The sequence below is a fragment of the Trachurus japonicus genome, chromosome 6, assembly GCF_045865225.1.
Source record: "Trachurus japonicus isolate A0001 chromosome 6, Traja_1.0".
Taxonomy (NCBI): domain Eukaryota; kingdom Metazoa; phylum Chordata; class Actinopteri; order Carangiformes; family Carangidae; genus Trachurus; species Trachurus japonicus.
The window spans coordinates 2,650,121-2,670,705 of NC_140912.1; the positions used below are offsets into that span (position 1 = coordinate 2,650,121).

At 41.2% G+C, this 20,585-nt stretch overlaps 1 protein-coding gene across 5 annotated transcripts; it reads left to right on the plus strand.

Annotated features, from left to right (window-relative positions):
- On the plus strand, positions 1–20,118 carry anln2 (anillin, actin binding protein 2). Of its 5 annotated transcripts, none has more exons than XM_085778276.1 (25): positions 1–125; positions 711–802; positions 970–1,113; positions 1,470–1,562; positions 3,545–3,723; positions 4,066–4,158; positions 5,508–5,597; positions 6,105–6,183; positions 7,683–8,963; positions 10,133–10,455; positions 10,565–10,659; positions 10,835–10,964; positions 11,189–11,324; positions 11,910–12,092; positions 13,372–13,498; positions 13,784–13,832; positions 14,509–14,562; positions 14,651–14,683; positions 14,784–14,808; positions 15,006–15,115; positions 15,518–15,571; positions 16,766–16,852; positions 17,078–17,185; positions 17,276–17,424; positions 18,877–20,118. In XM_085778276.1, the coding sequence occupies exons 2-25, from the start codon at positions 712–714 to the stop codon at positions 19,040–19,042; spliced, it is 3,879 nt and encodes a 1,292-aa protein (XP_085634402.1). In that variant the 5' UTR covers positions 1–125; position 711; the 3' UTR covers positions 19,043–20,118. The 5 variants fall into 5 exon arrangements, with proteins under 5 accessions (XP_085634402.1, XP_085634403.1, XP_085634404.1 ...); XM_085778277.1 differs by having other exon boundaries at positions 14,787–14,808; XM_085778278.1 differs by having other exon boundaries at positions 5,511–5,597.
- Positions 20,119–20,585: the final 467 nt, after the last annotated feature.

The following is a 20,585-nucleotide window of genomic DNA, read 5'->3' on the forward strand; positions in this document are numbered from 1 at the left end:
GGACCCGCTGAAATTCGAAGTTGGAGGAGGAGACTGAAGCTTAAAGGAGGTTGTTTTCTTGCATCCCGGCAGTTAACGTTGACCTGTTTTACAAAGTGTAAGTTAGCATTCACACTTCTTTTCAGGTAAGACAACGAACGACTTTCTTTGCAGGTTTCGTCAGCGCCTCTAACTTTGGCGCGTGCTTTCGAGATAGTTTGCTGCTGCTAAAGTTAGCTGTCCTTCCTGAGCTAAGTTAGGCTAACGTGTGGCCTGAATTGAGCTGGATAGAGTTGGCTCTAAAGTTTGTTTCGCTAACTAGCCGATATATGTAGCTTATATGCAACTTTTAATTCACAGTCAAGTGGCGCGTTGTCAATGCCCTTTAGCCTAATTATTCTTTCTACTGACATGGGTGTTTTATGTGCTGATTTAGCTGTCTTGATAGCGCAGATAGAAATGAATGTACGTTGACTGAAACACTGGGGCGTTGTCACGTTTCATTACACCTGCAACACTGCTGACGCTATTTAGTGAAACTTTGCTGTTTCCTCCGTCCATTATAAACGTGTGTGAGAGCTAGCATCGTGGTTTTAACCAAACAACTTCCATGGCAAAGTGGGTCCATGAGAAATGACCCGTAAGCAGGTGTTTTGTTGACCTACCTGTCAAGACACCAGACCCTTGTTTGACTGTTGCTGTTAAATCCTTTCCACCCTGTAATGTCACAGTATGGAAGCTGGTGAGGAAATTCCTGGCGTCGGCATGAAGAGACAGAGAGCCCCTCTGTCCGATTCTGAAGACAATGTCTTCTCATCAGCAGGTTTGTTTATCTATTTGTCTTTGTTCATCAATATCGATTGTAAGGTTCATCATACCTTTATAAAAGACACAATATTCGTGGCATATTTGCAACATTATTTCAGTTATTTATATTTGTGATTAATGTTGTGATAATGTCTCTATTCATTTTTCTTGTTTACATTTCAGAAGTGAATGATGGCCAGAAGAGAAGGCGTCTGGAGGCAGCTGGTCAGGAGAACCGCAGCCCGAAACCATCCACCTCAAAGCCAGACACACCAATAGTTCCGTCAGTCCGCTCCCGAGTACAGCAGCTCACCCAGCGAAGAGAGGGTAATACCAACGTACTGTGATGTTGAAGTAGTCATTCTAATGTTTTCTCCTGCTAGTTTTCTTTATACAGACAACGGCGACTAAACATTAAAACCAGCTGGAACTATAACACAAAACTCTGAGCCAATTACTGACTTTAAAATCAGCTCTCCTCTTAAACCTTTGTCAAGGTTTAGTGAAGGGCTACTGCTTTAGATAACTGCAGTCCCAGCTACATGGCACTAATAAACTGGTACTCAAGAAAGGGTAAATATTTACAGCTCTGGGTGGTGATATGTCATGGTAGCCAAGTAATCTGTGTCAAGTCAATATCACAGTTTTTTTGTTTGTTTGTATGTTTGTATTGTATTTTATAGGAGCTCCACTGGCTCAGAGGTGCCTGTCAGATCCTGGGGCTGATGGTCCATCAGCCATCATCCATGATAAGGGCTTCAAAGAGCATCTCCTCAGTAAGCATGCATAGGAATACACATTTAAAAAGATCAGACATTTCTGTTGTCTGCAGTGCCACTTTTCTATTTAAGTTTCAAAACAACGTGCATTGCACAGACATGGAAGCTTTGATAGGTGGAACTCGGTACAGTGTTAACAATTTTTACTTGCGCAATTGAATATTAGTGAGCAAATGTGAAAACCTGTACTACAGATATGTTTATCTGGAGAGGGGTATTGCACAAAACCTAGATAAGGGATTAAGCCAGGATATGTTGGTTATCCTGGCTGAATTTAACCTCAAATCGGTTGCTCAAAAGCAGGCTAAATCTATCCTGGTCAAGTTACTATGGTGATTTATTCTCTGGAGAAGTTGATTCTGTTGTCTTTATCTGTGAAGTCAGCAGTCACTCTGATCAGAAATCAACATGTTTCATACAGTTATTCCATGTTCTTATGTACATATTGGCCTGATTTATAACCAAACAAAATACATTTACAAATCTGTGTCCATCTATGATATTTTCTATGACCACTAGTAGCTATACATCACTGGCTTCTCATAAAAAGCAATGGAGCAAAAATGGCATATAGATTTATTTAATTTTTTTTATAAAATAGACAGAAATTCGTCTTTGACAGGCTCGTTGTTAATGTTAATGTTGTTAATACATATTGGCCTAAATATTGGTTGAGGTAAGAAAATGAGAATAAAATTGAGTGAGTGTGAGCAACCACCTTCCAAATAATTTATACACATCATGTGAACATTGTTATCAGCAATTTATTGAAGCAGCAGACTGCATAATGTTTTTATATTTAGCCTACCTGTAATTCATTTTCACCTGTTGCACTTTTGGCCACTTTTGCTCTATGAACTTGTATTACTTGTTATGTACTTAAGATTATAAGGAATTTGTGCAATGAATCAACTTCCACTGCGCATAATTTAGGCAAAGTGCACAACTGTTCATTTGTGAAAGGAACTTGAGTTGTGATTATAGTTTTGGATTAATCAATCAGTCCGCAGTTGTCCGCTGCGCTCTCTGAGCTTTACGAGAGCGGTGGTTTTTTTTTTTTTTTTTTTTTCCTCAAGAGGTGAGTCACCTGACGTCAGCATTAAGTTCCTGTTGATTGGAGGAAAGTAGCCACACCTGTCCTCTCATCGGTGAATTTGTGATCAATCTCTGTGGTCTACTGACGAGAGAATAAGTTCCACCTGGCTTGACCAAGCCGCTGCTCCTCAGCCTGGCTCGGCGTTAGTGCAACCAATTAAAGCCAGGATGCGCCGATCAGACTAGGTCAAGCCGCGCTTGCTCAATTATCCTGGATTTCTTTATTCTACTTTTGTGCAATACCCAGTTCTAAACCAGCCCTGGCTTTGTAATAGGACTGCGGGCATTTTAACAGTACTTGAAGCACAATTTGAACCATGTGTGCCACTCCCAAACCAGTGTGTCTTCTCTCTGCATAAGGAGGGGTGAGGAGAAAGGATAAATGAGTGAGTGATAGGGACTTATTTTGATCATATTAATTCAGTTAACTAATTCAAACGACACACATTGCTTAATATACTTAATTTGTGTTGATTTTTACCTTTCGATTTCAAGGAGATGTTATTCAGTATGTATACTGGACAGATGAAGAGAATTAACAAGGGAAGTAATTTGAAGTCCATACCCAGCCCATCCCTAGTTCTGACACACTTGCTCAGTTTATACAGCATGGATATTGGTAGATTATATCAACTGTCATTACTAGTGTAATATTCTCAGGAAGCTCATTGCATCCGGTTCCCAAGTGCATTTTATGTCTGAAAATTCACTAATAATCTCCTAGCTGGATTGTGTAAAGTAGTAGTACACACCCATTTAGCTGTAAATGTAGGGAATGATAATGGGTCAGAATTTGATAGCAGACATTTTGATAAAAGAACATCAGGATGATACTATCACAATTGTACTAAAGTCTGGAAATCCATACACTTTTTTCCCTCAAGGTGAGGATGAATTCAACCAGAGAATGGAGCGGTTTAAAGCCCCTCTCTTGAATGCTGGCCCCGCGCCGGGACCTGTTGACCTCTGCCCTCGATCCCGTTCCAACTTTGTATCTGACATTCATCAGAAACTCCAGGGCACCACAACCCCCAGTTCCAAGCAGGCCTCTCGCATTCGCCAGGTTGGTTTGGTCTATGTCCACTCTAAAACGTTTTCAGATGAAGGAGTGTTTTAACCCTTTAACTGCAAACAAAAAGCAGATTGTCACCTCTGCAGCTGGTTACGTAAGGTATTTGTAGTACTCATACTTGGACAGATAAGAAAACTGAAATGTTTGGGAACTAAATCTTTTATAATTATGAAATATTCATAAATTAAATAATCTTTGACTGTTAAAATCACTTTAAAATAAAACTAGTAGTAACAATATTGATCAAAAATGAATGAATTTGTACTGTTTATATCATGAACTTATAAAGATTACCTAAAGAGGTGACACATGACATGTGGTTTCCTGACTCAGGAACGGGAGCAGGAGTTGACCCAGTTGCAGTTTCAACCAATCAGTGAGAACGCCTGGTTAAAAAGGAGCAGCTCTGATCCCTCATTATCTGAGGTGGGTTTGTGATTTTCATTTCAGTATGTTTTCAGCACGGCTCTCAGTTTTGTCATGTCACACTGAATTTTCAGAAATATTAAAGGGATAGTAGCATTTTTTTTAAAGTGGGGTTGTATGATCTACAAATAGCCCCTAAGTACTTTAATTGCAGTAGAAGACTCTCTGCGCTCCCAGGGTTTCCCCCAGAAAACTTGTTAAGCCCGGTGGTAGGGTGGCACCGGCGGCCCATCGGCGGGCCACTGGTGCCCAAGTGTGTTTTTTTGTGACAGGGGCCTGACCCTGACCATTGACTGATGGCAGGGCCCTGTAAGGAACATATTAATTAATGGAGCAGTAGCATTTAGCAGGTGTGATTCCATAAGGCCTTAAGATCAATGTTAAAAGTTGACTAGAAATGTGAAAATATTATCATAAACATCTGTTATTAAAAGACTTTAACATTATAATTAAACACCAGCTATAGCAGAGTCTTACAGAAAGGCACGCTGTTCAATCAACCACAAAAAAAAGTAGGCCTAATAATTATAATTATAAAAAAAATATTTAAACAAATAACATCAACTGTTTGCATTAAAAACTAAAAAAACAACTGCCTGGTGTCTCCATTGTTAAAGTCTAGCCTTATTTCCATGGATGTATTATAGATCCATCATCCATGTTTTTTTGTTGTTTTTTTTTTGCTCCGAGATTTTTTACATCTGGAGCCACATGCACATGACGTACCACGCTCTTTTTCCGGTCAGTCGTCATGGAAACGTGACACTCACGGATCTACTAGAACAGACGCGTGTGATCGCGAACTTTACGAGCTGAAAAAAAATACACTGGGGGAAACCCTGGCTCCTCCCGTTAGCAACGCCAGCTCATAGCCCTGCCCAGAGATTTACAACATACAGTGTTGTGAATAGACCCAAAGAAACGGCCTATTTTCGCGGCCTAAAAGAGGTTTTACCTGGAAAAAAAATACACTTAGGGGCTATTTGTAGATCATACAACTCCACTTTTTAAAAAAAAAAATGCTACTATCCCTTTAATGGTAATATACAGTATGTTTGATTTTCTTAGCTCTTAAACCGTCAATCAACCATGATAAACTTGTGAATTTCCCGCAATCCTCTGTGTTGAATTTATTTATTTAATTTGTGCATTAGATCACAGTTAGGGATTCTGCAATACTTTGGCCAGTGCGGTGTTTCCTTACAGAGTTTGCAGATGACTAATAATTTGTATTTTAACATGTCATTTTCATTTTTAATGTTTAGTGGACTCTCTTCTAGTTTGATGTTTAGTGGACTCTCTTCTAGTTTGTTTAAGATTTATTACGCACCTGCTTGTGTAAACATTAGCAGGGAAGGACCCCTCCTGGCTCCTCATCTCTCTCCTGGATCCCTAGATCTAGAGTGAGAGTTCATTGGCCTCCCACGCAGCCATGGGATGTGAGTCGGTGATTTAAAAAATAATAATAATAATTTTCACAGTCTGCTCACTTTGTGCACATGGGCATACTGGAAGGACATTATTTATTCACTTGGGCATAGAGAAGAATCAAACTGGATGGGATCGGGGAAACTGCATCTGAAACACTGGTTGAGACAGCATTTCCCTATTCACGTTCTCTACTAGTCATCCGAGGAATTAGGTTCACTTCTTCTATGGTGCATCTTTGCACCAAGTCTATGGTTATGGTATGATTTTGGTGAGGTGAGCTTTTCACTGAACAAATACAAGATCATTGTCTCACTTGTCATGAAGTACACTAGTGATGCCGTCTTTATGAGGTGTTATAGCTTTGAGTTCTGGTATTTTGTTTGTAATAAAGATAACCCTCATAATCACAGCAGTTTTGTTTATTTCTTACAGTAGATATTTGCAATAATCTACAGCGCTCTCTCTCTCTCTCTCTTCCACTTATTCTAAAATCCCAATGATGTTGGTTCTTTCAGGATGATGGTGCAGATATGAAAGATGGCAGCTTCACTGAAGTTCTTACAACTGCAGAGAAGCCACCTGTAAATACAGCAGGTAAGACTTTCCCTGACTGGGTTCATAATGAAGAGGACAGACTTCACTTTGTTATGTACAAATGTGTCCGATGTAAGATTGGTGTGAACTGATGTACAGTCAGTATTGATGATTGTCCAACCATTATGATACAGAGGCTACATACACAGTAAAACCTTAACAGTTGTGTCGTAAGTGATTTTGGCTTACGTAGTAGTAGGGGTGCACTGAATGGCATGTTTTTGGCCGAAGCCAAATACCGAATAAAATCAAAACGCTTGGCTGAATAACCGAATAATACCGAATACCGAAAGTGGTTTTAGGGCGCACTCACACTAGGGCCAGTTGTTCCGTACCGTGCTGAAGCCCGAATGCCCCCCTCCCCTGTCCCCCGCTGGCCCGCACTCACACTACCTCGAACCCAAGCGTGCTGAAGCACTGTTGCCTCCGACACATACGTCATCACGTTGACATACCAACACGGCGGATGCGCTCTGACTGCAGAAAGAACGGCGCTTTGACGGTTGTCATGGTTATCTTGAAGTTTAATCAAAGCGGCGTTAACTAGCGATGTTTATGGCGCGACGTAATCGTTAAGTGACTGTTGTTTACATGCGGTTGCAGACACGTGGTGGAGAACGTGCCCGCAGCGTATTACGTGTGCACATTCCTGGCCAAGCGTACCTTGCCCAAGCACACCTCTCCCAACCGTGCCAGGCCAGGGAAGTGTACCGTGCTCAGGCACGGAACACTTGCACTCACACTACCAATAGAATCCGGACTTTAGGGGGCAAACGTGCTTGGGCACGGTACGATTGCCTAGTGTGAGTGCACCCTTAAAGTTTTTCTCTTTTTTTTCTTAATAGGGCCTATTGGATAAATAAAATATTTTTTTAGACTTAATTTTCAAAGAAAGTAAATGTTTATTGACTATTCTGACTGTTGTTGAATATTCCAGTAGCTGTAGCTCATCAAAAAAGCACAACAAGTTAAATAAAGTTTTTCATTTATATCGGCCCATTGTGAGTGCTGAAAGATCTATGCAAGTACATTCCAAAAAAACCCAAGTGTCTTTTAAAACAGTGGTTCCTAACCTTTCTTGGTCAGATTTTGTTTTTAATTCATCAATTAGGCTACTAGACATTTCAGGCGACCTCATTTGAATTTCAGGTGACCCCGAACACTGAAAGATGTCGGCCACGGACGGAGTGTGCGACATGCTGGGACGAGGAACTTTTCCTGCAGTAGGAGTCACTTACTAATCAAGCTGGAGTTTAAGATGCCGTTTCAATCGTCGTGCGATCGCGTATTTATCAGACTTTTTTTATATATATATTCGGCCTTGCTTTTCGCTCATTCCACCAAATACCAAATGTTGCTTTTTTTCCAATATTCGGCCGAATATATTCGGTTACCGAATATTCGTTGCATCCCTACTTAGTAGTAGTGCGTGCTCTATAGTACATCAACTATGGTGCTCAGGCACCTAGTGTTAAGATGTGAGACTAATCTTTCAACAGGTGAAAGGGCACCTTGTGAGTCTGACGGCCCAGCAGCAGCTGTAGCACTGGAAAGCTCCAGTGAAGTGCAGCTGCAAATTGAATGGAAGAATCAAAATACTCATCAGAGTGAAGAACTTGGGAAGGAGAAAGACCACAAGCCTTTATTTGGAAATGAAGAAGAAGAATCAGAGTCTCAGACTGTACTCAAGTTGTCCTTTAGTGAGGTTCAGAGTGTGTCCAAAACATCTGTCTTTGAGGATGAGAACGTGTCAGGTGTCGAACAAACACAACTAGAATCAGGGCAAAGAGATGAGATGGAAACAGTTAATGTTTCCAAAGAAATTGAACATAGCAGGTCAGATGTGTTTTCATTTGGAGAAGATGAACAGATCGATGCTTCTTCATATGCTGAAGAGGAGATTGAGCCTTCGACAGATGAAGAGCTATTGTCGTGGAGATATCCTCAGTACAAGGTGCGCAAAGAGGACAAGTCTGTCATGGCTGAAGGACAGGAGGGTGATGTGTGTGCTGAAGAGGAAGAAGGACGGTTAGAGTCATCTACAGTGGACAAAGAGAAAGGAGGCAGCGATCACTCTTATGTCCAGGATGGTGAATGTTGTTTGGGTGAGACTGCAGGTTCCTCTGAACTGCAGGAAGATGAGAAACCTAGAGCAGATGAGGAATCTGTGAAAGACCAGGCTACTTTAAACAGAGACCAAGAGAACATGGAATTCTCTGAAGACCGTAGTGAGGAACCAGCTAAAGGAGATGATACTGTTACAAGACCAGACACAAAAGGATGTACTAATGATGATGATGATGCATGTCAACAATCAAAAGACATCCAGGCAACCAGTGTAAGAGAAGACGATGTGAACGATGAGTCAAACTCAACAGGCCCAAATAGCATAGTGACACAAACAGAGGCATCTCCTCTAGCAGATGTATCACAACCTCTGAGAGAAACACAGACAGAATATATGGAGGTTCACAGTGAAGATGAAGCCCAGTCACAGGCAACAGACGATTATGCCGAGCCAGTAGACATGGATACAGAAGATCCAGCTCCGAGTCAGACAGAGGTCCAGGCATCAGTGTGCCTGTTGGAGACGGATGGAGCAGAGCAAGAAGCAGTAGATGAAAGGCAGGGTGATGGACAGCCAGAGAAAACTCACAAAGCAGAGGCAGGAGGGAGCTTGAAGAAAGTCACTTTTGTCCTGGAGCCTGAGCTAATCAATAACTCATCCCTGTCTGAGGCCAGTGTCTCCGTGGACTCCAGGACAGAGACAAGTATGTCAGGTGAGATCAGCAAGATTTATGTGTGATCTCCTGGGCTGACTGGGAACACCTGAGGACAGGGCGAGCACATTGGTGAAGGTGCCAGGACTGAAACCTCTCACCGTGGGGAACAGCAGTCTCTGGGTTTACATGCAGCATGTTGATGATATCACAGGGTGACTGCCCACTTGAATCAGTTTCTCCATGCTGCACACTAACAAACAGGTGTTATATGTTTATTTTGTGCTTGCCTGGATATTATTAAAATCTTTTATCAATGTCTGTTAACATACTATTTTAGATTATACGCTCTATTTTAGTGTGTTGCACAACTGCATTCAGGGCCTATCCATATTTTGTTTTGCTTTTTGCCAACTTAAGAGAATGAGAGACTGTGACTGGTTACTTTTTCCCCACTGTTAAGAGGTCCCTTCGCGCATTGATTTTCTCATTATATTTGTGGTCATTTGATCATATATTGTGACTGGCCAGGGAACTCAGTCCTGACAAAGTCATACAGCAGCTCTGTGCACTCAAGACGGGCTGAGTGAATCAACACTCTCCGCACAGCTCTGCAAGAAAGTAATGGCACATATCATAGAATAAGAAACGGTTCTCTTGCATGATGAATGAAGTGAAGTTACAAAATCTCAACTTTAGCGGGCAGTAAGAAACTTGATGCAAGAAACACGTGCATGACACATGACAATTTTATACAACACACATGTCACAAAGGAACTCCAGTCTACTCAGGCTGTGATGTCCCTGTATCAAAGTGCATTTTATCTCTCTGTGCTTCTGCATAACAGACAGTAAGTGTGCACATGCTGCTCTCTTAAAACGCATTCTGTGTCACTGACTGAAGAGCAGGTTTTTGCTGGTCAGCCACCCATCATCTCCTTCCAGTAGATGGCAATGTTCCCACAATAGACATGCCTATGCATGTTGGAAATTAACAAAGATATGTGTCAGAAAATATCTAAATAGACCAATATGGCATCTCAAATACACAGTCGATTTCGCACAGGGACACTGACAAAGGTCAGGACATAAAGCATAAGACATGTATGTCTCAAACGTCAATGAGTTTACTTTTTAATAGTTTTCTTGAAACTCATTAGTCAGCAATCTGTTGTATAAATGTCTTTATTTGCATCTGAAAGTGATTTAGTACATTTTTCTTTCTTCAGATACTGAACTGAGCTCTCATGATGAGACCAACACCTCTGAAATTATTGATCGGATGTTCGAGGAGGTGCTGGAATACGCTGGAAGGATGGAGGAAGAGGGGATGGGTGATGATGATGACACGGAGGATCGCGACAGTGGTATCGGCGCTTGCATCGGAGACAAAGATAAGATGGACACGGAGTCAGAGAAGGAGAAAAGTGAAGAAGAGGCAGAAGCCAAAGAGGACCGTGATGAGAGTAATGGAGATGAGCTGCTCACTTTCCCTCCAAGTGGCATCCTCTCTCCACTCAGCAAGTCTGTAGAGGCTGTGGTGACACCTCTGGTAAGATGAAGTTACTGTATCACAGTTGGCTACATACACAACTTCCCTCAGTGTCACTGAGAAAGACAGAAAAATATTTGTTGTTTCATGTTTCATATTTCACCATCAGCGGCTCGCAGCAAGCCAGGAATCAAATCCTCCATCTCTGCTCCTGACTCCTGAAGAGACCACCACCCCTCCTGTTGACTCTGCTCCTCTATACAGGTGAATTCATTATCTTTTGACTTGCATACAAAAAATTGAATTTCCAGTATTTGAGATATATTCTGAAACACCTCAAATGGCAAAATGTCCAAGACAAGTTCATCATTTCATTTGGTTGGTTATATGTTGAGTACACATTACACTATAACTATGATTTGATGTTGGTTGTTGGCAGTGTGGATGCCTACAGAACACAGAGGCAGAATAAGCTGCCCAACATCCAGAGTGTCACCCCCGGGCTTCAGAGACGGGCTCCAGAGAAGTCACAACCTCAGCAGTCTGTCAACATGAAGGAGAAAATTGCGGTGAGGCCTTTTTTTATTATTAGAGAACAACACATTTTCACAATAGGTCAGTTCATGTTCACAGTCATTACTAACCCTGATTTTCACACTGCAAAACACCAACTTTACTACTCAGTCAAATGAAAATCTAGTCTGTCCTGTGTGCTGAAACTGTTTGATTGAATTAAAACGTCTGCAAAGCTTCCTTTACCCATGATGCTTGGTGTCGTACTGTGTCTGTCCAGGCTCTTAATGAAGAAGCAGGGAAGCTGCAGAATGTGATCAACCAGACGCTGCAGGCTCTGAGCTGCTGTACTGATGAGGAGCATGGACGAGGCTCACTGGAGGAGGCTGAGGCTGAAAAACTACTGCTGGTCTCCTGTAGGTCCACATTTTTGCTTTAATACCTCACCTGCGTGAACCAAAGACAGGACACCATGTTCATATTATTCTGTTTGTACTGAAGCTGCAGCTGCATTTGTGTTTTTTATTTTTTTTTTGTTGATAAAATATATAAACAGAATGTTTAGTTAAGGATAAACAAATTTTGATCATCAAACATTTCAACAGTCAGACAACTGTGAAAGAATTTGTGTCAAAGTGAAAAGTAGGAGTACTGTACCTATTGGACAGTATTTCAGATTTAAAACCAGTGTCAGGGAACTTGGAGACAATGATGTCATCTTGAACAACTTCAGTTTCTACCAAATTGTCTCATCAACATTTGACTACAATTATGAAAGGTTGTTTAAAGCTTGTTAATATCTTAATGTTAATCGTATTTGCTAATAACTGAAAATGCATTTGAGAAATCCTGCGTAACTCACTAGAGACATCCTGTGGCGTGTTCTGAACATACACAAGAATTTTGTCGAAACCTAATGGAAACTTTGAGCATGTTATAATTGAAACTCTGTATACCTTGTAATGATGAAACAAGTGTGTGTGATTTACCGTCTGTTCCAGGTGAGAAACGCTCTGCACTGCTGGCAGAGGTGTCCAGACTGAGGGAGGAGAGGAACTTGGAGGCCGCAGCAGGAGAGGACAAGGAATATGTTTCCCAGCAGCCCTGCAGAGGCACTGTCGCCATCACAAACATCCAGCTCCCTCTTAAGGTGGAATTTGTCTGCTCCTCACACAGCCGTGCAGGTAACACAGCAAGAAAACATTTCTTTTTTTTAATAGTGTCATAGTGCTGTTAAAATTATGGATGCTTGTGTGTGACTGCAATTAAAAAAAAAAGCCACTATTCTAAAAATAAGGTCTTAACTCATTGAGTGCCAGACCTTTTATAAAATGGTCAGTGCCAGGTGCCAGCGTTTTGGGGCATTCTGAGTAATATGTCAAGACCCAGAGAGTATTTTGTACTATGACTCTGAAAACACCAAACAGCTCAAAGGAAAGAGGAGACTCTCTATTTAACTAGGGAAAAAACCATTTGTTTGTACCTTGTTCCATTCTTGATTTATCTTAAGTTGAATAGAGCCTGGTTGCACCAAAAAGACCACTTTTTTTTCTAGAAAGCTGAGAAAAATGCATTTTTGTGAAAGAGAGTCTCTCAAGAAAAACAGTGATTTATCCGTTTTTAATTTTGGCTTCAAAAACATGTAAGACATCTGAAAATTTCATTTCACATGTCCCCCCCCCCCCCCAAAAAAAAAAAGACTAAACAAAAAACAAAACAACAACAACAACTAAAATACAACAAGTACGAGCAGTTGCTGCCCCCTCAGCCTCCCCTACGCCCCCCTCCCCCTCCCCCTCCACTCCCTCCCCTCTCCTCTCCTACTTCTCCTCCTGCTTCATCCCCTCGTCTCTGAAGTAGGGAGGGAGACGTCGTGGCGTCTTCAGCCTCTTTGCTGGACGCGGCCGCGGCAGCAACTCACCGCGCTGATCTCTCGGTTCGTCGTCACGTCGGTTAGACAGCAGCTGGTGAAACTGACTCCGCGATCCGCCTCTGATAGATGATCAGCACCAAAATGCCGAAGCAGTTTACCTTTCCTGCCTCCTCTGATCACTTCATGCTGGAGCTATGCTAATAGCATCCGTGGCTAAGCTTCCTCCAGCTCCACGTTACACTTGTTCCAGGCTCTGCCCGTCGTTTTCCTCTAGAAATAGAAACTTTTCCCAACTTTTTTATCTCTGTACCGATCGCGCTCGTCTTCTCCTTCTTCTTCACTTCTTGCTCTGATCTACAGTCTTCTTCGTTCTACACATCCCAGAAGTCCCAAAATTACTCACAGTGTGCGTGAGAGCGTCCCCATTTACCAGCCACAGAAAAGTGCATTTGACGTCTATGGACGTCAATGGCACTCAAGCGTTGGATTTTGATTGACGTCCATAGACGTCAATGGCACTCAATGAGTTAATGAACACAAACATGGTGGTTGACATCCACATTAAAATAACTTTGCATGTCCCCGTTCAGGTCGGCCAAGCCACTACTTTTTCATCCTGATCCGTTACGGGCCCTGCAACATCATCGCCACCCCTCTGGCCACAGCTGCTGACGCTAAGAACGGAGACACCATCTCCTTCACTACATCTGTCACGCTGTAAGCTGCAGTTTCACACCCAATCTGTGGTTATTTTATGTGATAAAAATGAGTTTGAGCGACAACCAGCCTACTTTGAGGAAATGAGTGAACTATGTGATGGAAGTCATGTCTTTTTGCACAAAGTTCATGTTGCTCTGGGAAATTAGAGAGTCTTGTGACTGTATTGTATACAGTTGTGATAAATTTTATTTAAAGGTACCTTTCAAGACTCTCAAGGTCACCTTACATGAAAACAATGGAAATTGAAGATGTTGATAAAATCTTGTTGCTGTTATATTTCAGGGAGGATATTCGCTCAACCTTTGAAATTGATGTGGAAGTCTACAGTCTGGTGAGACACAGCATTGATCTTTTTATTTGCTGAGGGTAAAACTACAGTTACATATTAATTAATTAATAGAAGAGTAGTGAATTATTCAAAGCCCCAGGATCCAGCTTTTTTTCCCCTCTCAATCACAAATTGACATTTACAAGTTCATATTCAGTTCTCTCCCCATTTGTCCTTCATTTAGCAAGAAGTAAACAAAAAAATACAATTTAAAAAGAACAATTAAAACATAGATTTAAATACAGTAAATAAATAACATAATTACAAGAATTAATGCAAATAAAAGCCATAGTCAAAAGGCCAGAGATCAAAAACCTCAAATGACCAAGAGAAACCAATGAATTCATTTTTTAAGTGCTTTGTAGTGAGTTCATGTGGACAGTGTAAAGACACCAAAAGAAGTGAGAACTTGAAGGATGCAAAGCACGAGCTAGCCACTAGTCATGGTCTAATGTGGACCAATAGAATAGACTGACATGGATCTAAGATATGACAGCAGTTTTTCATCAAGGGCTTTGTAAATAAATAAATGGATATGCAAAGAGTGCAATTCCCTTCAAGATAGGGAGGCATAGAGATGCATGTTCCATCCAAACAATATAATATATTGAAAGAGATCTCCATTAACTGCACCAAATGTATGTGACTAATCCTGTTTTATTTACCTGTTTTCATCCAGTCCCACACCTCAGCTACCAGCTCTAGCATGGATCGGGCCACCACCAAGTCGCGGGTAAGTTGGTACCATTCTCGCAAAGAATAAGCCAAATGTCTACTTATCAATGACAGTCTAACTCACTGAGGTGTATTCACATATTCAGGTCACACCAAGAAAGCTTCTGAGCACCATCACAGTAAGTGTTTGTTTCAAGCCCGAACAATATGTGATTTTTTTTTTTTTTTTGACACCTTGCACTTCCATGTCATCGAAAACCTTTTTTTGTTTTGTTTCAGCAGAGATCCAATAACAGTCTGACGAGTGAGTTTTTATTTCAGTTGATATTTCACACACTTGAGTAACTGTAGAATAGAAGCTACATGTACTAGTAATTGTTTTTATAATCTGCAATACAAACTAAATGTCAATCTGATGTAGAGGCATTCTACCTCGTACCAAAGAGGCTTGGCAGCATTTTATTCATGCTCATGAAGTTTGATTGTGTGTGTCTTCATCAGCCGCTGCTCTCCCTGCTCTTAACACCCGCCGCTCCAGTAACTTCTGTCTAGTGGGCTCTCATAAGATCAGCCTGGCCTCACTGGGACACAGCAAGTTCCCTCTGGATAAGGTAATTTTTAATTGTCAGGTATTGGTGTGAAGAGCTGCTCATACCATAACTGGTATCCTCAAGAATTACATATCACACTCTGGGCTCCAGGATTATGTCTGAACCATGTATTTAGCAAAGTTATAAAAAGAAAGCAGCATTATTGAGCAGCTCAAGCATGGAAAAGATAAAGTGTTGATAACTTGCAGGGCAGAATGCTTTTGTGGAAACTTGTTTATTGAGTGTCAACATTCAGAGGGGGAAAACATGGCCCACATCCACTGCCACCAGGCTCTGCCCCATCCCCCTCCCCTCTGTGCATTTTTGGTCTTTGTGTTCTGTTGCACTTTCTGCACACGGGTGGGTTCACTGGTGATGTAACGTGTCTGTCTCCCCTCCCTCTGTCTCGCTTCCTCCACTCAGATGAAACTTGAAGGAAAGATCAGGAGGCTGCTGGGAGATGAATTTCAGGAAAAGGTTTCACTCTTTCCTCCACACTGTCACCCAGTCACCCCTTCACCCCACTTCACCCCTCACACTCTTCTCTGCTCCTTCACAGAAACTAACCTCAGACTCATGATGTCGGTTGTACAGACCTATCTAATCTCTAAAATTCATTATGCTAATATTTTGACTCCAGTGGGTACATTTGTTAAGAAATGTACTTTCTGATGGACAGCTAATATGTGTATGCATGAAACAATGTGCATGTACAAACATTTTACTTTTCTCTACTATGTTCTTTCTAGAGATGTCCCTGATCCAAGTCATTATATGTTGAGTTTCTACCAATCTGATCCTTCGCACAGTGCACGTTTCCACTAAATGACTCAACTCAATCCAATGTATATGCTTGACAATTAAGTAGCTCATCAGTGTACCAAGAAAAAAACAAAATTTGTGATCTTTTGATATTATTTGATTATTGGTTTTATATCAAATGTGAATCGATCAATTGTAGTGAGGCCAATTATAGACATATCTGTGGAAAAGCCAAAAGTCATCTCATAAAAGACCTCAAAGGTTGGTCACATACCTTGTTGTTGAACACTGGTAGGACAGTATCTGAACTGTAGTGTTGAGAGTTGAGGGTGTACTGTTCTCTGCCAGTTTTCATGTTAACATCATCCAAAGTGATTCAGCCCATTCTTTACTGGTTTTGGCTTCTTGTCTCAAGGAAATTGCTCTCTCCTTTTGGTTGCTGCCTTGGTGCAGCCTCTGCCTAAGTTTCATGATCTTGCCTACTTCAGTTCAGTGTTTTTAGTGATTTTTTAGCTGCTGAAAGTATTGAACGCAGCTCTCGCAAAATGCCAATCTTTGAGATTGGGTCAGGACATCCCTAGGTCTTTCATCATTCAGTGTTGGGTTACATAACATCTGGAAAGATAGTCGTGTCAACCTTTTTTTCCCTGTAGTCGTAGTTTGTGTTTTGTGTGTGAGTTATATGTTGAAATGGGATGTATAGTGATGTGATACCTACTCATAATGACACTTATCTAACAGAAATGAATGAGCTAAGTTCTAAACACATCTGATCAGTTTCCTTTTCAAAACAAGTGAAAACCATGTTGGAGGGAAATTCTTCAATATGTAGTTTTGCTTGTTGCTTCTCGTCTTCCTCATCAGACCAGTTTGACAGCGTCTACTCTCCTCTTCCTCCTTGAACTGCAGGTGCCGTTTCTCTCTCCTCTAGAGGGCAACATCTACTTAGGATTGAGCAGCGAGAGTCACTCCAATGTGCAGCACCACGGCTTTCTGGTCAGTTTTTCACCAACGCATCACAGATATGTGTCGTTTATTCCAACAAATGTTAAGAGTAAATTCTTCATGTAACTCTTTTAATCGAAATGTAATTTTTCCACAAATCACATATGATAAAATAAAATCTAGTATCAGTGTCAGAAACCAGTTTAATCTGTGTTTTTGCATCATTTGCATGTTGGTTTCATTTGATTCACTGTCTTGTTGTGGATCTGCCCACAGACAATGTTTGAGTTGATCAGTGGATACGGGGTGTGGCACCGTCGATATTTTGTCCTTGAGGGCTGCAACATGTGCTACTGGAACCACCCCAACGACAAAGAAACCAAGGTAAGAAAAGCAGCCGCGGTCAAATGTGCAGATGAGGTCATCACGCTGCTCTCAGCCGGTCTGACTCTTTCCCCCGTTTGAACCTCTCAGGAAGCAGAGGGCAGCATCTCCCTGTCCGGCTCCCACAGTCAGTGTGTCAGGCCTGTCAAGAGGGACTCGTGTGCTCGACCTTTCACCTTTGAGCTGGTGAGCAACATCCCTCATCAGCAGCAGGACGACGGCCAGGAAGCCTTGACAAAGTAAGTTGGAATAAAACCAGGTAGTCTGAGGCTGTCAGTTCTAACCCAGCTGTCTCATCCTCCACTCTGCAAACATGCCTGTTAGTTTGGGTGTGAATCGTACACCCAGAGCCCCATTTTGGCCGATGCAAAATAAAACATTTCATCTGTTAAAATTAGGGCTGTCAAACGATTAATTTTTTTAATCGCGATTAATCGCATTTTTTCCATAGTTAACTCGCGATTAATCTCTATTAAAAATATTATATATGGCGCTTTGGACTTTCAACCCTCCAAAGTGTTATAATCTCTAGACAAACAACTTTTAGACCAGACCTAGCAGGCCTAGTACCTAATCATAACACATGATGCATGAAACTCACACAGAATTGAAACAAATTGCATCCAGTGGAAATTGCCCTTTACTTTGCTACGCCTCTGCCTGGCCATGTGCATTTGTTGACAACAGAAGCCGTCAAAAAATCAATACATCGCCACGTGCATTTGTTGACAACCGACGCTGTCAAAAAAATCAATACATGGCCATGTGCATTTGTTGACAACTAAGCCGTCAAAAAATCAATGGATAGAGCGGTGGATATATGTTAGACTGTGTATATTTGTGTAGCAACCAACTTGAAGGTGCCTTACCGCCACCTACTGGACTGGAGGTCCCACACTCCAGTCCTCCAGTCCAGCAGACAGAGGACAAAATGGGCCGCGATTAACCGCGATTAAAAAATTTAATCGCGTTAATTTTTTAATTAATCTAATCGCGATTAACGCGTTAACTCTGACAGCCCTAGTTAAAATATAAAATGTAAATACAATCACCACTCTTATTTACTGTAAGTACTACACCCAGCTACTTATGTCACAGTGGGTGTTTAATTTTTTGACAGCTGATGGGAAACGCCTTCTGTGACGACACTAGTTGGGTTGTGGCTCGTGATTTGTTTAGAAACAAGTTGAAAGTTATAATCTGCAACCTTTTCATATTAAAATGTCAAAAAAAATAACCTCATCTACGGTCTACATGGTTGAGTTGTTCATTCACATTGTTTACATTCTCCCAAAATCAAATCTCAAGCCACAGGAATCAGTGATTTTAACCACGGTAATGTGTCATTTGTTACCTGTCAATGACATCATATGATGTGTCAGTGTTGTGGTTTCCTGACAGAAGCTTGAAATTAAGTTGATAGATTTGGGGAAAGTTTGCAATATGCAATAATGTGAATACCATAATGACACTATGACGAATAAATACTATTGATGTAGATCAAGTTTTGCTGAGTTCATGAGGGCAACTCCCATGATCCCATGAAATTAAATGGCATCACCTAACGCCACCTTTTTTACTGTTGTAAATCAGAGACCGCTGCAGGCCGAGGTTACAGACTGTGACTTACATTTTGTTCAAATGTTCCTCGCTAAACAAACTGATGGCTGTCCCTCCTCTTTCTTGTTCAGGTGTTGGTTTTCAGCTGACACCAAACAGGACAGACTGGACTGGATGGAGAAACTCAGCCAAGCTCTTTTGGACTTTCACACATGGAACCAAACATCGGCAACCCAAACAGAAAGTCAGCAGTCACACACAGTGAGCAGTGGGAACCTGAGAGAGAGCATACTGTAACTACGTAACTAGGACCTGGGATCATGAAGGCGTCCTGATGCAGCTATAGTGTGTAAGATGAGCTGACGTCAGGCTTTAGGTGGAAATGAACCGGCCATATTATAAACGTATAACCAGGTTAAATGTATCTAATATTGATTTATCTTTGGGAGATGTTTCTGTTTATTTCTTTTAATTTGAATCTAATCAGAACCGTTAGTCGTCACTTTTATTTGCTAAGTTACAATTGCCATTTACATTTTTTTTTCCCTTTATCATGATTTTTGTGGAAATCAAGTTTTTTATGTTTTCTTCTGTTTGTTTTGTTTCCTTTTTCTTTTCTTTTTCTTTTCTTTTTTCATTGGCAATCAGCTGCTTTAGCCTGTGCTGGCAATATTATTTGGTCACTTTCATTAGCTATGGCGAAACATCTCTTGTATCTCTTATTTTTCAAATAATTTACTTTATTATTACTTTATTACGTTCATATTGTAATTTTGTATCATTTAAACTGGAAGGATAAACAAATTTATATAGAAACACTAATAATATTGAGGGGGAAAGAAATCGTTAACTCTACTAAACTGATATAAGAATGTGTTTGAAATGGCCGGGGACACTACAAATGATTAGAGTATTGAAGTAATTGAAGTTGGAGTGGGAGTGGGAGCCTCTCTTAGTCATTAGACAGTTAGACAGTGTTTGCGCCTCTTAAAAGAAATCTAAAGGGATTCTGTGTCCGGTCAAAATCTGTATCTGTTCCTCCTGTTGGCACAATGTGTCAGTGGTGTCTCGGGGGTTTTACTTCCTTCTCAGTGCCCTGAAGTGTTCACTCAGCACATGATTTGTGTAACTGCACATATATAAAGCTGTATATTTACATATGTAAACCAATATTATATATGTAATCCACAAATCCGTAAAGGAGGGGACTGCAGGGATGCTGCTACGATGAATGTAGTCTGTTCTGTCTGATGTCCTGTCCTTTTCTGTGTGTCAACATCATATTGTTATAAATGTTATTCATGTGAGCTCTCTATGCACTTATGGAAGGTACAAATAAAATGAATGGAATGAAATGGCTACAAAACCGTCAATAGGTCTAATTTCTAGTGTAAAGGAATCTCTGTGGAAATTTTAAGTGAGAGAAAGTTATTTTAAAACAGATGTATGTGTGCTCATTTACAGTGGTGTATAGAAGAATGTAGAGGTTTAGGTGGCTGAGCCATAGATCCTCTCTATTCTATATGTATAGAGCCTGAGAGAGTCTGGCAGGAAGTCAGCTCAGGTCAGGAATGTCAGACAGGAAGTAGTCTAGAATTAGACATCCTGTTCGTCCCAGAGCCTCTCTGGGTGGAGGTGCCGCTGGATGTTATGGAGCTCAAGGTGATGACAACAACAGAGGGGAGGGCAGCACTTGATTCTGCTCTCTGGACACCGCTGTGTTGAATGGGCCGACAGAGCAGCAGCTGTTTGAGCCTTCTTACGCTCGGTGGTGGTACAGTACAGTGGATTTCCAACAGATTGTCACCCTTCACGGCCTTGGCTGATTTGTGGCAGCAGT

Excerpts from the sequence above, each read along its gene's own strand:
- anln2 (XM_085778276.1), top strand. The coding sequence starts at position 712 with ATGGAAGCTGGTGAGGAAATTCCTGGCGTCGGCATGAAGAGACAGAGA. Across the intron at positions 10,965-11,188 it reads ACATGAAGGAGAAAATTGCG|GCTCTTAATGAAGAAGCAGG; the intron begins GTGAGGCCTTTT and ends GTGTCTGTCCAG. Across the intron at positions 13,833-14,508 it reads ATGTGGAAGTCTACAGTCTG|TCCCACACCTCAGCTACCAG; the intron begins GTGAGACACAGC and ends GTTTTCATCCAG.